Below are 17,879 nucleotides of genomic sequence, written 5' to 3'. Positions count from 1 at the left end.
TCTTTAAAAAAAAAAGAAAAAAAGAAAAAGCTTTTTTTTTTTAATTAAAGGAGTCAATTTTATAAATAAACAAAAAGACATCACAAGTAAATGACCTGGCAAGAATTAAAATTAAAAAAGTTCTGAAGGCGGTAAAGACAAGACAGAAAATTTAAACTGCTGGAAAAAAGAAAGAAGCTTGCGGATATTAGAAGCGACCACAGTAGATGGATCCTGATCAATGCTGAAAAGCTTTTTCTTGTGCATCAAAAAATAGAGCGAGGATCTCTGAAGACTCTGTGACTTGGCAAAGTGAAGAACACCAGAAAGGCAGAGTGAAGAACACAAGATCGTGTAACTTGTCTTCTGCATATTCAGGGTACGGTGTTCCCATTGCTTCATCTTTTACCGACGATTGAGATGAAGAAAAGCAATTGCAGACTCCATCTTTGTTCTTGTTAGTTCCTATTGCTGCTTTATTATGCCTCACAGCTGCCTCAGTTGGGCTTGCACAGTAAGTAAACTCATTCGGATCTGTTAGTGAACTCATTTTTTTTTTTTTTTAGCTGCTTCGTTTGCATCTCAATTTTGGAGAAACTTTGATATCTTGGTTTCAATCCTCCAAGACAAGCTATCATGACAACACAAGCATCAACATCATCTTCCATCCGTGATCATTGGACTTACGATGTCTTTATCAATTTTAGAGGAGAAGATACTCGTTATGGTTTTACAGGAAATCTATATCATGATCTAACTAAAAAGGGAGTTCACACCTTCTTTGATGATGAGGAAATAAGAAAGGGAGATGAAATTACTCCAACACTTTACAAAGCAATCGAAGAATCTAGGATGGCCATATGTGTATTTTCTAAAAACTACGCGTCCTCAACATTTTGCCTTGACGAACTTGTCCACATCCATCAATGTTTTAAGAGAGATGGACGGAGAATTTGGCCAATCTTTTATGAAGTGGAGCCCTCAGAAGTGAGACTTCAAAAAGGGAACTATGCACAAGCTTTGGATGACCATAAAATTAAAAACAGAGTTGATGAAAACAAGATGCAAGGTTGGAAGCTTGCACTACATGAAGTGGCAAATATCTGTGGCAAACATCTCATGCCAAGGTAATTTGCACCATTAATCCTTGATTTTTCTTTTACTAGCTTCATATTAGTATAGGAAAATTATTATGAATTTCTTACATAGTAAACATGGATTTATTGTGATTTCTCTCATTTTTTTCTTTGTAATTTGTCAGGCATGGTCCATATGAATATCAATTAATTGAAGAGATTGTGAAAGAAATCTCTAGCAAAATCAACAGGCTCCCCTTACACGTCGATGATTATCTTGTTGGAATAGACCATAGATTGCAACAAATAAACCCTCAATTACAGCTTGAATCAAATGAAGAGGTCATCATGTTTGGAATTTATGGAATAGGGGGAATGGGTAAAACAACTATAGCTCGTGTCATGTATAACTCATTGGCAGATAATTTTGAAGGTCTATGCTTCCTCCATGATATTAAAGGAAACTCAAGTAGTTTGGAAAGAATGCAAGAGAGAATACTTTCAGAGATTTTAGAGATGGAGATTAAAATTGAAGATGTGAACAAAGGAGTTACAATTATAAAAAAGAGGCTCAAACAAAAGAAAATCCTTTTGATCCTTGATAATGTTGATAAGCATGGGCAATTGCAAAAATTAGCCGGTAACTGTGATTGGTTTGGTGCTGGTAGTAGGATCATTATTACGACGAGGGACAAACATTTACTTGAAAAACATGGAGTTGAGAGAAAATATGAGATTGGAGCATTGAATGATGAAGAATCTCTTAAATTATTAAGTTGGAAAGGTTTTAGAAGTATGCAAGTTCATGCAAGTCACAAGAAAGTTGTGGAAAGTTTGATGCATTATGTGCAAGGTCTTCCCTTAGCACTAGAAGTTATAGGCTCTAACTTGCAAGGTAAGACTGTGAGGGAGTGGGAATCTGCATTAAATCTATATGAAAGAATTCCCAATGAAAAAATTCATCAACTATTGAAAGTAAGCTACAATGGCTTAGAACCAGCTGAAAAAGAAATTTTTCTTGATATTGCTTGCTTCTTCAATGGCTTCGTGAATGGAAGTTTGAACTATGTTGAAGAAATGGAGAAACTTGTTCACAATATTGATCCATACTATAGTATTAGCGTGTTGGCAGACAAATGCCTTATAAAGATTCAGGATGGTTGTATTAAGATGCACGATTTAATACAAGATATGGGAAGAGAAATTGTTCGTCAAGAATCGCCAAACGAGCCCGGAAAACGCACTAGGTTATGGATCAATCAAGATATCGTTCATGTTTTGGAAAAAAATACAGTGAGTAGCACTAATTTGGATACTCTACTTTCTTTTCTTTTCTGTTTAAAGATATGGTTTGCTTTTATTTTCTTCATGCAAGTTACATATTATGTTTTTGACTTAGAAAGTGAATGCTTATAGTTTGAATGAATGACTAAAACAAATAGAATGATCCTGAGGAGTGGGTTGGTGTTCTCCGAGAATGAATGTTTATAATTTGAATCAAAATTAATGAATGCTTCATAAAACATAGGGTTAAAATACAACAAAGGGCCATTGGTTAAGATTAGGGGGGAAAAAAACTTAAAGTCAAATGTCTAATAATAAATGACTTTTGATCTATATAAATTTTGGTTTTCTTTTGTAATATTATGAAAATTTTAATTAGCTAGCTAGGACCGGACTTCATCGTTTTCCTCTTTGTTTCTTGATATTACTTTCTTCTTGTTGATGATTTGGAGGAAGAACAAGTAACATTAATTGGGATATGCTCTTTTTTTTCTTGCTTTATATATATAATCTTATTGTTCTTTCTAATTTGCATAATTTCTTCAATTTTGGTGGCATTACCATTGATGATATTTAATTCCCCCCCCCAATAAGTTGTTCCTGTTTTGGAGAATAACGTACAGTAAGTATACACTATATATATATAGATTATGAACTTTTTCCCCATTTTTCCTTATAATTTTATTGTTCTTTTCACCATTTTCTTTTTTGGAGGAATCACAATTGATGAAGTTTACATTTATTTTCCTTATTTTATATTGAGTTGTTAACTTGCGCGTTTTCCTGTAGTGAATGTTTATTCGAAATCAAGACTTAATTTATAATTGAAATCAATTACATGAGGATTATTTCTTTTCGAATTTTAGTTTCTTGTCTTGGTCCTCACACTGTTATTATACGTACTTTAATCTTTTTACTTTAATGTAATATATTTATTTTCTTTGAAAAAATTAAAATAAAGTCTAAGCGGGGTGAATTGCTTTTTTAGAGATGTTTTTCTTAAAAAAGGTAACATGTCAAAAAAGATTTACTTGATCGAATTATAACTTTATGCACATCGTGTTTTTAATTTTGACTATGAAATTAAATTTTCCTATAGTTGTTTTATGGTATTTAATATTATCAGTACTCATAACTATTTAACAATTGATTTATGTCGGCTTATAAATGAATGCATGAAATTGAAATTATAATAAGTAATTTCATTAAAAAAAAAAAGACACATGCATGTGTGCAGCTAATGATGTACTCCCTCCACTTTTATATATATAAAAAAATTCTATCACACAGTTTAAGAAAATTAGCTAACCATAATACTTGTGTTTGAAGATAAAACAACTAAACTAAAATGCTCTCTATTAATCAACATGAGAAAGCATTAATTATTAACTTGTTAATGTAAATTATGAGGGGTGATTTAAAAAATAAATAATAAATACTTATTAAATAGGTGATTTTGTTTATATAAAAAAATAAATAAAAAGTGATAGTTTTTTCTACAAATAGAAATAGAGGAAGTATGATTTTTATTATTTGGCTTTAGGATCATAGTTTTAGGTAATTTGTCCAAATGTAGATAAGTAAACTAGGAGGGAAAAGCTTTCAACAAGATGATGAATCTCAAAATTCTTATTTTGAATTAGATAAGCGTTCAAAAAAGTGCGATCTTACTCGATTTATGTGATATTAAATTGATGATGATTAAAAATCCCAACATAATTTGTCTCCGAATATTCATTTAACAATAGAGTTTTATTGGCTTAATTAGAAATAAATTCATAAACTTGAATTCATAATTAAATAACGTTTCATAAAACGGAGCTAAAACGCAACAAATGATCTTTGGTAAGATTAGGAAAAAAAAACCTGAGTCAAATATCTAATAAGGAATGGCTTTTGATTTATGGAAATTTTTGTTTTCTTCTTTAATATTATTAAAAATTTGATTAGGACAAAATTGTTCTCCGCTTTGTTTCTTGATATCGTTTTCCTCTGGTTCATGTTTTGGGGGAGGTCTATATAAATAACACTAACTGTGATGTGCTTTTTCTTTATAATATTACTGTTCTTATAAGTTGTTATATGCTTTCAACTTAGAAAGTGAATGCTTACGATTCAAATAAAGACTGGGTGACCTAAAATGGGGGTTTTTTTTTTATATGATTAGCTAAAAAATGATAAGAATGCTTGACTTTATTAGTTTATATAATTTTGTTTGTTATGTTTGTAACTGAGTATCAACAAGCTAGGTCTGCGCAATTGGCAGATGTATCCTTCCTAATTAATACAAGTTTTATGGGAAAAAAATGTGACATAAATGGTTTTCTTGTTGCCAAATATGCAGTCATACATACATATCAAAATCCTAATATTTGTGATTTGCTTTTATTTTTGGCCAAGGGATCAGAAGAAGTTGGTATTATAATTTCAAGAGATCAATCCAAATGTATAGAAGTGAATTGGGATGGAAAAGCCTTCAAGAAGATGAAGAATCTCAAAATTCTTATGTTGAATCAGAATATGAAGTTTTTAGAAGGCCCCAAATATCTACCTAATAGTTTGAAAGTGTTGAGATGGCCGAGATATCCTTCATCATGTTTGCCACTCAACTTTCATCCAAAGGAACTTTTTGAATTGGATATGGGACTTGGTTGTCTAAAGTCAGTAGAAATGATTAAGGTAATTGAGGACTCCATCTTACGCGTGCATTTGTTTGGATATAGGTAGCCTTGTATTTGATCATTGCTTTAATTAGAATTTTTTTATGGTTTTGTCTTTTGCAGAATGTCTCAAATCTGAGTGTTTTGAATCTTGGAGGTTGCCAATACATTACACAAATACCTAATTTATCTGGCCTCTCAAATTTAAAGGAATTGTGTGTTTACGGGTGCCAAAATTTAATTGCAATTGATGATTCTGTTGGAGAATTAACAAAACTTGAAACCTTGGATGTGCAAGCATGTGCAAAACTTAAAACCTTTCCCCATGGTATCAAGTCACCGTATCTTCAAAGGCTCGAACTTTCTGGTTGCAAAAGCCTGAAGTACTTTCCAGAAATACTAGAGAAAGTGCAACTAACTGAACTGTCTTTTTGGGAAACTGGAATAGAAGAACTTCCTTCAACTATTTGCAATCTTACTCAACTTGAGGAGATAACAATTAGTGGGAAAGTTGAGCCACCAAGTATGGATTTTCTGTTGCTAGAACAATGTGATAATTTTGATGAAGGTTGTGGAAAGTTGCTGAAGGAAGTGATTCTATTTCCAAACTTAGATATTGTTGACCTCACAGAATGTAATATATCAAGCAGTAAGAGCCTTCAAAGTTATCTTTCTTGGTTCTCCACCATGAGAGAGTTGAACTTGAGCAACAATGACTTTATTACAATTCTGCCAGCATGCATAAAAGAATGTCGCTTTTTGTGGAGGCTTAGTTTAGGTTGGTGCAGGCATCTGCGAGAAGTGGAAGGGATTCCACCAAACATAAAACAGTTGGATGCAGAAGGTTGCATATCATTGAGTTTAGAGTCGAGAAACTTAATCTTGAGTGAGGTCATTAATTTTTCTGCCTCTGATTTTCTGAACATCTCTGTTAAGTATTTATGTGACTCTGTATATATATATATGTTTCTCAAAATTTATTTTTGTTTCACAGCAGCTAATTATTGGGGCTGCAGTGATCAGAGATGTGGAGATTGTTGATGATGAGTGTTTTGAATTTCTGAAAACAGAATTCGTTGTGCCAGCATCAAGCATTCCAGAATGGTTCCATCACTGTAGCAAAGGAGCACCTTTTTCATTTTGGTTTCGTAACTCCTTTCCAACTCTATGTCTTTGTGCTCTTCCTAAATTTAATGGTGACATGGATTACAAACATAAATTCATAGATTTGGTCCCTAAAGTAGTAATTAATGGAGAAAGAATATCTACGATATTGGACAAATATGATACCACATTGTGGTCAGGAAGTTTATGGGATCAGGAACATATAATCATCTGTGATCTTCGAGAGGAATACTTTGATGGAGATGATGAAGTAATAGATGGATTACAAGAAGGTGTGTGGCATTATGTGGAGGTTTTCTTGTCATTTTCTCCATCACCACCTGATTGGATGGGTGTTGTGAAAGAGAGTGGAATCTATATACTGAAACAAGATTGTAACATGGAAGATATCCAATTCACTTGTCCTAAATTTAATTCAATTCCCATGAATATTGTCCAAGGTACGTATTCTATTTAATACACTAGATTACACTAAAATTTTATGTTGCTTGACTAAACTACTTTTTTCTCTTTTTTTTAATAAGTTAACATTTAAAATAAAATAAAAAGATATTTCAATCCAGGGGGGAAATTTTTTAAATTTCATAGGTTGTAGGTGATATATGAATTCAGTTTTGTTACATTATATATTAGTTAAAAATTAAACATAAGTTGTGCAATTAAATGTACATATATTTTCTTTTACATAGATGTGTGTGTATACTTACGTCAAATAAATAAATAAATCATTTAGCAGTGACGCTCCGGTGATAGTGAAAAGTAATGAGAAATAATAATTAGTAATTAATAATAATTGATAAAGATGTTCATGTTATTAGAAGAATTTTAATTATTTACATTCTAATTTTATATTCACTTAATTACATATGTATGCATGCATCTCAATAATGATGGTTAATTCTTCTATAGAAGAGCAACCAATGCTGAAAAAGAGGCGGTTGATGGAAGATAATGATCTTATTTCAGTAAGTTCTTGTATTATTATTTTTTAATTTGAATTTGAATTTGAATTTTTTAAGCACTTTATATGGCCTTTAACTTCCATATTAATTAATTAACCACATTTCAATTTATCTGATTTTTTAGATTCAAGATTCCATGAGTGTTGACCAAGGTGATGCTCTTGTCAATTTCCTTTCAATGCCTTTCTTGCTTTAGCAGCCCCTTGCACTCTATCTCTTTAGTTAATGTAATTTGCCTTTTCATCCAAAAAATAAAAACCAAGGTGATGCTCTAGTCCTCTTTAGTTTTTCTGAAAATATGATTAGGATGCATCATCCAACTTCCAAAAAATTTAATGTAATAATCATATCCATCCTTTTATTTCAAGTAAGTTTCTTACAGTGTTGATCAAATTCTAGAATGTTGTGAATGTATGTGTATATTCCAATATATCTTTCACATAGTTTTGAAAACAATGATATCTAGTTCTCTCATTTAACAAAAACAGAACTAGAAACCCCTGTTTCAGGTAAGAAGGATTTCCATAGCAATCTTCTGCAGCTACAAGTAAGTAAGCTCATTTGTTTCAGATTTTGGGACATTTACTCAGTTTTTAGTGGATTAATCTACAAGTCTTGTTGAGTTTTCACAAATATTGTGTAGGAAATTGAATACGAAAGCAAAATGCAGACAATAAACATTCAATTTTCAAGTAGCGAAAGTGAAGAATCAGTTAAAGTAAGGAGGCTAAATAACAATATGCCACATCAACAAGATGAAGCTTTAACCAGTGATCAAATCACAGAGAGCTGTGAATATGTCATAAATGGCAAAGGAAAAGACATTGTACTCTACAAAGATGATCCCATTAATGGCAACAATATAACAGAGGTATATATTGTGATTAATTATATATTTTTTTAAGATTAATCAAGAAATTTTTTTACAGGTATTTTTTCAAGTGAGGAACATATATATATATTTACATTAAAATTATCAGGAAATACTGCTAGTTGGTTAACTCTTTTTGTTTTTTACCTATTTGCATGATTAGATGATCGGACAAGACTACCTATATGACTCAAATACCAAAGGCAGCATGACATGGGATCCAATGGAATGTGAACATGAAGGAACAAGTCATGCTAACAATAATAAGGATCCATGTGACCAGAGAAGACATCATCCATGGTTTTTGTGTTTTAATCTCTTCACTTTCGTTGCCTCGCTCTGTTCTTCTTCTTTATCATATTTCTCCATTACAAGAAACTAAAATGAATTATCATTGGACTCTTTAATTTGAACTCCTTTGTTAGATATAAATTCTGGGCTCTAGACTCTTGTAATGGTTTTGGTATCAAGATTTGGCTCATTTTAATTCACTGAAAATTGTTTGATGTAGAAACCTTATTCATATGATTTACATTCTAATTATTGACATTCTAATTAATTGTTTGATATTAATGATTTCTATGTTAAAAGAATTTTAATTATTTACACTCTAATTTTCTGTCCACTTGTATATGTATGCAAGCATGCGTGTCAATAATGATAGTCCTTCCACAGAAGAGCAACCAACGCTAAAAAGAGGTGGTTGATGGAGGATAATCATGTTATTTCAGTAAGTTCTTATATTTTTTTTTGAATTTGAATATTTTTAATCACTTTATATATCCTTTACCTTCCATATTAATTAATTAACTACATTTCAGTGTTAACCAAGGTGATGCTCTAGTCCTCTTTATTTTTCTAAAAATATCATTAGGAGTAGGACTCATCCAACTTTTAAAAAATATAATTTAATGGAATAATCATGTCCCTCATTTTATTTCAAGTAAATTTCTTACAATGTTGATCAAATTCTAGAATGCCGTGAATGTGGATGTGCATATCCCAATATATCCTTCATATACTTTTGAAAACAATGATATTTAGTTCACATATTTAACAAAAACAGAACAAGACTCCCTTGTTTCAAGTAAGGAGGATCTCCATAGCAAATTTCTACCGCTACAGGTAATTAAGCTCATTTGTTTTGGATTTTGAGACATTTATTAGATTTTTGGTGGATCAGTCTATAAGTCTTCTTGAGTTTTCACAAATATTGTGTAGGAAATTGAATATGAAAGCAAAACACAAATAATAGACATTCAACCTCCAAATAGATCAAATGAAGAATTGGTTCAAATAAGAAAGCCAGGTATGAATATGACGCAACAAAAAGATAAAGCTTCAACCAATGATCAAATCACAAAGAACTTTGAAAATGTCATAAATGGCAAAGGAAAAGACATGTTACTCGACAGAGATGATGCCATCAATGACAACAATATAACAGAGGTATATGTTGTAACTAATTTATATCATTTTGAAGATTAATTAGGAAATTTCTTCATAGGTATTTTGTCAAATGAGGAACATATACATTTACATTAAAAATCATATAACTTGTTTTCTGGTTGAAATTGAATCATACCATTTTTATTATATAGAAAATATGATGTTTTCAGCAATGGAAGAGCACACATATAATATATCCTAAGCATTTAGCAATATGATGTTTTCACCATTGCCAGTATTTTTTTGTCATTTGCCCTTCTTTGATGTGTATGTTTGACTGTTTTTTTTTTCAGGTGGGAGATTTAGAGATAAATAAATAAATTGAGTATTTGATAAAAACACACATGCATACACATAAATATAGGGAAAATATTCAGAATACGTGAATGGTAGGGTTGCAATTGTGAAATGCTACTAGTTGATTAACTTCTTTTTTTCCCCCCTTGTTGCCTGATCAGATGACTGGACAAGATAACAAATATGACTCAAATGGCAACATGACATGGGATCCAATGGAATGGGAAGAATATGAAGCAACAAGTCATGATCATATTAATAATAATAGGATCAACATGAACAGAGAAGAGATCATCCATGGTTTTTGTGTTTCCATCTCTTCACTTTCGTTGCCTCGCTCTGTTCTTCTTCTTAAATAGATCTTTCTCCATTACAAGACACTAGAATGAATTATCACTGAACCTTATTTAATTTGAACTCTTTTTTTAGCTATAAATCCTGGACTTTGGACTCTTTTGTAATGGTTTTGGTTTCCTCATATTTTGATGGCAAATTAACACTGATTTGGATATTTAAATTCACTGCAAACTGTTTGATGCAAAATTCTTGTCCATATGATTTGCATTACAATTTCCTCTTCCAGTCACGGTCAGTGTGTCAGGTCCCTGCTTACCAATTTAATTGATCATTACATTAATACACACACACACAGATATTATATGTTTATAGTAATTAATCTGTTAATGATAAATTAATGGTAGGAGAGTGGACTGGCAAATAACATCCATGCAATGTTTCAGAGCATTTCTTAAAGTTAATCATTAAGATATTCAAATCAGAATACACAAGCTTCAATTTTATTATCATTATTTTCTTGGCTGGGGGGTTACCCAAGCTTTATTTTAAACTCAAGTAGGGGTGTAGGACTAAATATGATAGGTTTGTTTTAAATATATAGGCTATGGCTCTATGGCCAAAATGGTAAAGAACCTACAAGCTTACGATGCCTTACCCAATTGATTAAACTAATATATATTTTGTCTCGAGCAGTTTGGCTTCATTAGGGATATCCTCCTGCAAGATGGTCCTACTGTAGGCGTCTTTGAATTTAAATATATATTTTCAATATTAATCAATTTTAGTTTGAATGGCATCTTTGAATTTGAATTCTGTTGATGGATCCCTAGAATTAGGCTTCCTCATAGGCAAAGTAGTAGGATAGTAAGATTGATGATGCTGTAGTTTAATAAAAATGCTTAGAGCTTACTCTTTTGAAGAAGATTGATGATCCTGTAGTAAATCAACTATAGTAGTTTACATCAAAATAATCCATGTAACAGAACAAAATATGCATGCATGCTTATAGCCCAAGTCAATGCTGATTTTAACATCGTATTCAACTTGGATAAATTTACAACTTTGTTCTTAGCTTTTTTGTTGAGTAACTTTTGGATTTGTCCCTAGACATGATCAGGCCTCATGTAAATTTCAAAGACATAAAGTTGTAAAAATTCACATCATTCAAGTTCTCTCCAAGCTTTAATTTAACTGCTCCACACTTGTCTGCTGGCATTTTGCCCATGTAACCACCAGACACTTCTTCCAGATTATTGCAGTCCTTTACGGAAGCTTCTAATGCACTTACTTGCCGACTCCTTAACTAATGGCAGAGCAGGAAGCTGAAACAAAAACATCCATTTTTCCGTCTTTTCATCGTCTTCAATTTTTGTCAAGTATGTATGCCCAAAATCAAATGCACTGCCCTAAAAAATGTTTAGAATTAGCATTTATATGATTACTAACCAAGAGACCAAGTTCTACACCATTATTAACAGCATCCTCGTCACACTCTATATTAGCAGTAGCTTCCCCAAATTCTTTCTCATCAAGAATTTCTATCAAGGAAAAACTAGTAAATTGAATTCAATTCACAAAAACGCCATTGATGATCATTAGTTAGTCCGTTACTTAAGAAAAATCTTGAAAAAGGATTATGCTGATATAATTATTTTAGGTTCTCAAAAACTCATTGGCCATCACAATACAATTTTTTTGGAAAAAAAACCTGATATGCCCTGTTTTCCATCGGTCTCATTCATGAAATTGAATTCTATTGATGGATCACTTGTTGAGTTTGATTAAAGCATATCTGAGCCCCCAGAATTAGACTTTCTCAGAGGCATACTAATATTCCTCTTCTCATGAACAAGACTAAATATGCTAGCAATACTAATGTTAGGTGGTGGTTTTCATTTCCATAATTGTCACAAAAAGTATCTATTTAATTCTAGACAACCTGTCAACTTATAAAGAAAATAATTTTCTATCATTTTTTGAAGTGACTATAATTGAAAGTTAAATTCAAATTTTATACGACACACGATAGTGTTAATGATAATGACCTGGGTCCTTTCTTGAATATTGTGTACAAATTATAATATTCTTTAAAAATTAATTTATTATAAATACTTGAAAAATAAATTTATAATATATATATTATTTATTTATCATAATATTGATAACCTATCAACATTGAAAGAATAAGTTGTAAAAAAAGAATAAATTGGGTTAATATATATAAACAAATCATGTTTAAATATTTACAAATGATTATTCAGATTCATAATTAATAAAAGTGTATGAAAATCATTGAAAAATAAATTTATAATATATATTTTTTATTTAACATAATATTGACAACTTGTCAACATTAAATGGACAAATTATAGAAAATAGAATAAGTAGTAGAACTTTAAAAATTGACAACTTATTTCATATATGAACAAATCATATTTAAATATTTACAAATAAGTCTTTGTATATAAAAGAATAGACGTTCTGAAGATGAGGATGCAGAATATTGCTTCTTCATTATTAAATTAAATCTCAGGAAAAAATTATTAAATTAAATCTGTTATAAAAAAAAATGAATAAATAAATCGCACAAACAAGGGAACACTGCATGACGCGGCTCCATTTCATCATGCTGGCCCTAATGACTTGACTCGATTCTTTAAAATTTTGCATTAATTTTACCAAAGTTTCAACAAATGTTAAAGAACCTACAAAAACATGTGGTTTATGTGAAAATAAATCGGAATAATGAAAATACATTATATCTTTATTCAAGATAAACATATTACTTGTTGGAAAGAGTAATAGAAAGACACCATATTTTAATTCAAAAATTTTGTGTTTAAATTCATGGATCCTTTTTTATATTTTATATTAGTTAACATTAAGTCACCCAACTTAATCTGATTAAGACTTTCGGCATCAGTTTAAATTCAATCACAACATGACAACATAATAACAATAAATATCTTCCTAATGATACCAATAATAAATTTCTAAATTTTAAATAGAAAGTTAAAAATTTTATAAGACATAGAAAGGATAATTAATATAAGATATATATATATATATATATATATATTATGGTATAACTAAAATATGTATAATTTTTTTCAAGAGATTAAGGTTTCATTTAACTATTTTAAGAACTAAGTTGTAGTGTTTATAACAGGGCAGCTTTTTCTCCTGTTCTCATAGATATTTACAAAGGAAAAATATTAATTTACCTTTACTAAATGCATTATTTTTAAAAACAATTTCTCTTTCACCTAATTTTTAACTATCTACTCAACAAAAATTGTAAAAAGATACGATTAAAAAAAAGTAATTAATTATATACCTCTATGTATAAAATAACTTTTTAAAAACATTACAAAGTTTTTTTAGAAGATCAATTATATATAAGATCACAAGTGTGTGTGTAGTGACATAGTTTAATAATAAATTACCATTAAGTGATATATATCCCAAATTTTCCACTTCATACATTCATTAGCAACTATATTGAATTTGTTACATGCAGGCCACTTTCACTTCAATTGTTTATAGGATTCGACAATTATTTCTTGTGCCTTAAGTAATAGTTGTCCCTTTTATTTCTTGACTTAGAGTTGACGATTGCGAGTATTTTATGTGTGGGTCATGGCGTGTTTCTCAAGTTCATATATTTTCTTGCAATTTGCAAAGTGAAATCCATATTCTGCATTATCAGCTTCATTTAAAGTAAAGGGCTCATGAAATTTCTGTTCGCTTTTCATTTTGGATGGTAACGGTAAAGTTCATTCTTGGTGTTCATTAATTATAAGAGAAATATAATATAATTTAAAATTTTTTTATTAAATATGAATGAATTTTAAAGTTTATTTTTCTAAACAAAGTTAAATTGATGACTTGATAACCTATCATTGCTTCGAGATGCATTATAGTATGATGTGTATCCAAACTTAAGATAAGGTTTTCCCCAATATTAATATCATGGGATTGCAATTTGTACTTTTTTTGCCCCCATTCCCCAAAAAACATAAAAAACAAAAAAGGGAAGAGAATTTTACGCGTTTTCTTCCCTGCACGATGTATGTGTTATATTGAATAATGATTGCAATATATATCCAATACATGTTCCAATACTGATGATAGATGGTTTCCTCTATTTTAATTTTTTATTTGAAAAACATAGTACACCATACTTACTATTTGTGGCCAAAAAAAAATATTTATTCATATAAAGAGTCACAAGATTTTAAACAGGATAAACTGGCCCACTAATAAAAAAATTTTGTACCCAAAAAATATAAACCAAATTTTTAAAAAATTTGAAACTGTGATCAATAAATATTGATATATAAAAAATTTATCACTAATATATATTAAATTTATTATAAAAATTTAAAAATTATAAAAATTTATTATTAATATATAATAGTATATCATTAACAATATAATAAACTGGCCACAATACAAATATAATAAATGTTATATTATTTGTTTGATTTGATTTTATAACTAAGTTATATCTAAAAAAGTCTTTTAAATATATTCAAAAATAAAAATAAGTACTTAAAAATATAATATGAAAAATCTGAATCAATCTAATTGGTTAGACCAGTAAATAATTAAATGAGTATCTTAATCAATTTAATAATATAAAATATTTTTTTTATTATTAGTTTAATGATAGTTTAATTGTGATTTTTATATTATTCCTTGAATAGTGATTGTGACCGGTCTAATTGCTTTAAAAATCTTAAATATTTTTTTGATGGGTTCTGCCTTTAATATTCGCGAATCAACGCGTTAAGGTCACTTTCACTTTTGATTTCCTGCCATTCTCGCTACGTTTTCATATTGACTGGGCTCTTATCCACTTTCCCATCCCAATCATTCCTCCTCCTTTTCTTCGAAATCATCCTCACCATTATAAATTAATTTATATTCTTACATATCCGTGAGATAATTTAAAGGTATTTATGGTGTATTAATTATATTTTATAATATTATTTTATATTTAAAATATTAATTATGAGAGAGATTATAATATAAATTTTAAAAAATTATTTGCATCTAGGTAAAATAGAATTTTTTTAAATTAATTATTTAATAATCTCTTTACAAGAGGTTTTCTATAATTTTTTATTCATAAATATAAGAGGTTGTTAGCATAATTTTTAATAAATGTAATATTATACCCTTATTACAAGGGAAAATAAGAAAGAAAACTACTCATAAATTTATTTAAAAAAAAAAGACATTCATTTTTATTTACAATAATTAGGAACAAAATTAAATATTGTTTTTACTTTTAAGTAGATAAATAATTTTTATTAATTTACATGATTCAGTTAAAACTATCTTATATATAGATAGAGGGTGAGGATAGGGGACCACAGCCCCTAACTTTTTAATTTTTTTAAATAAAATGTAGGAGTTATATATTTTTGGCCCCTAAATTGGCATATTGAAAGCCTTAAAATACTAGATAAAATCTAATTTTAATTTTATAGTAGTCTTTTATGCATGTATAATTCAATTATTGCACTGACTTGAAGATATAGTTGCCATAATCTACTTATTTTCAAAAAAATAACATTATAATTTCTCTTAAAGCATAATATTTTTTAATTTTTCTTTTATTTTAATTTTAATAAAATAAATAATGAAAATTATTACTAACAAATTTTAATGAGCATGAAATCTCAAAATATAGCGAAGGAAAGAACATATCCACATAAATGAAATGAAATCCACATGTCCACGTATTTGATAAAAGAACATATCCACATAACGTCGGCATTATATCTTTATTTTTAACATAATAAAAATAAACCTTGGCAAAAAAAAAAAGATAAAATTAGGAGAGGTACTTTATTGAACTTATTATTAATCATATTTTATTCAAATTCATTAACTAATTAAATATCTATGATATATTCCCTTCATCATTCATCCGAGAAAACCTAAAATAGGCATTTAAAAAGGCTTAAAAAATAGGTTTTGAAGAGCCTTCATAGATTTCTCATTTTACCTTCAATGAATGTGGGAGAGAAAACATAGATTATTAAAGTTTATATATTATATGTATATTTAATAGGGTTTAAGTTTGAAAACTTATTAAACTTATAGACAGAGTTAATAGGTTTTCAAAATTTTTCTTTGATCCAATAAAACATGTTAGAAATAATTTATAAATAGGATCAACGAGGATAATTTTTTTTAGTAAAATACTTTGATATCTCCTCTATTTCACCTTATTACAAATACCTTCCTTATATTTTTAAAACACATAGGAACAAGAACAACCCCAAGTATAATATTTACAGAACACAAATATTCCCTCTATTTTTAAGATTATATTTCTATCTTCCCAACCATTAGTTGATCATTAAATTACATATATTATACCAAAGTACCCATTCTTTAAGTATAGATGTTATCTAAATTATTCAAATTTAAAAAAAATTAATGCATATATCTTTTTTATATTTTAGTTATATAAATATTTATTTAGTAATATTTTCTAAAACTTCAATACATGAATTGGTCAAAATAATATTTTAAACACTCAGCTAAAAAAATTAATGAACAGCGGGATTTATATAATAAATTACTCAATATAATTTATATTTGTTTTTAATTTTATATTATTAACATAGAGTTTAATATTATTCATTTAAATATTGATGTAATTATTTAAATTTTTAAAATTGGGAGAGAGAAAGAGTAGACAACTAAATAATGCTCTGTGGAAAAGTTGAGGATGCATGAAGCTCTGCAGCTCCACTTGAGGCTGTCCCCCAGTGACCTGACTCGACGCTTCGTTAAAGGTTCCATCAAAGTTACAAGAAATGACAAAGCACCTACAAAATCCAGTGTTATGCACACCAGTCACCAAAATGCAAGGAAGGCTATGTGCTGTGAAAACAAATGGGTCGGAATAATCAAAGGACATTATATCTTAAGATAAAATCAGGCATATTACTTGTTGGGAAGAGTAATAAAAAAATATATTTTAATTCATAAAATTTAATATTTAAATTTATAAATCCTTCCTCGATACTTTATATTAGTTAATATTAAACAGCCTAACTTAAGTTATGTGAGACTTTTGGTATCAGTTAACTCCATTAATAAGATAACAACCTAATAACAATAATATCTTCATAATGAGACCAATAATAAATTTCTAAACTTTAAATAAAAGTAGAAAATTTTATAAGACATAAGCATTGATGATAATTTATTCAATACGAAACACACACATACTAAATTATAAATAATTTTTTTATTCAATTGCTTTGGACAGCCTTTCAATTATACAGCAGCAATTTTCTCTGAAACTTCCTAGAGTGACAATTGCAATCACGAGAAGCAAATACGTCATAGAATAAAGTGTCCCATTTTACAGCTTTGTTGACTAATGAACAAGCGTTCCCATTTTATTTACATGTCAATAATATGCTTGAAAAAGAGAAATTTGTTTGATAGAAAATACAGCAACTAATATGAGGTCGCAAGCTCTTTACGAAAATCCTACTATCTCCAAGCCAGGAAACAAGGTATCAGCAAGTCAGGGATATCAAAATGCCCCAATTGTTGAGTTCAAAGGGAAATTTCCTTTCACACATCTAATTTTTTCCCACCTAATATTGAGACATTAATAGAAACACACAAGGAACTGAAGTTCGATATGTCGAATCTACGTACACGGCCATTTGGCTTGAAGTCATTCAACCACGGAGATCAATAAACAGGAAAATAGTCGCAGACCCAAGAGATTAAAATATGGTATAATTAAAATATGTATGATTTTTTTTTTTTCAAGAGATTAAGCTTTCATTTAACTATTTTTAAGAACCAGTTGTAGTTTATAACAGGGCAGCTTTTT

The 17,879-nt window shown here is 29.2% G+C and overlaps 1 protein-coding gene and 1 non-coding gene across 14 annotated transcripts; one reads left to right on the top strand and one right to left on the bottom strand.

The window, feature by feature from the left end:
• The first annotated feature begins 200 nt into the window (after nucleotides 1–200).
• On the top strand, nucleotides 201–10,206 carry LOC129312441 (TMV resistance protein N-like). 13 transcript variants are annotated; one of them, XR_008593572.1, is made up of 14 exons: nucleotides 201–493; nucleotides 606–1,106; nucleotides 1,241–2,348; nucleotides 4,740–5,018; nucleotides 5,123–5,890; nucleotides 5,994–6,564; nucleotides 7,034–7,089; nucleotides 7,211–7,238; nucleotides 7,575–7,633; nucleotides 7,730–7,957; nucleotides 8,121–8,257; nucleotides 8,601–8,687; nucleotides 9,024–9,082; nucleotides 9,865–10,206. XR_008593572.1 is itself a non-coding variant. In XM_054955066.1 (13 exons), the coding sequence occupies exons 2-12, from the start codon at nucleotides 616–618 to the stop codon at nucleotides 8,662–8,664; spliced, it is 3,789 nt and encodes a 1,262-aa protein (XP_054811041.1). In that variant the 5' UTR covers nucleotides 201–493; nucleotides 606–615; the 3' UTR covers nucleotides 8,665–8,687; nucleotides 9,865–10,206. The 13 variants fall into 13 exon arrangements, 1 of the variants encoding a protein (XP_054811041.1); XR_008593571.1 differs by having other exon boundaries at nucleotides 9,179–10,206; XR_008593567.1 differs by having other exon boundaries at nucleotides 8,121–8,687.
• Nucleotides 10,207–17,551: 7,345 nt separating this feature from the next.
• LOC129314704 (small nucleolar RNA Z266) lies at nucleotides 17,552–17,640 on the bottom strand. Its single transcript, XR_008594215.1, has one exon. It is a non-coding gene; the product is annotated as a small nucleolar RNA Z266 (small nucleolar RNA).
• Nucleotides 17,641–17,879: the final 239 nt, after the last annotated feature.

The sequence above is a fragment of the Prosopis cineraria genome, unplaced genomic scaffold, assembly GCF_029017545.1.
Source record: "Prosopis cineraria cultivar Desert tree isolate PC_DT_omini unplaced genomic scaffold, ASM2901754v1 PC6, whole genome shotgun sequence".
Classification (NCBI taxonomy): domain Eukaryota; kingdom Viridiplantae; phylum Streptophyta; class Magnoliopsida; order Fabales; family Fabaceae; genus Prosopis; species Prosopis cineraria.
The sequence above is the reverse complement of the archived record's forward strand: the minus strand, read 5'-3'. Positions and strand labels throughout refer to the sequence as shown.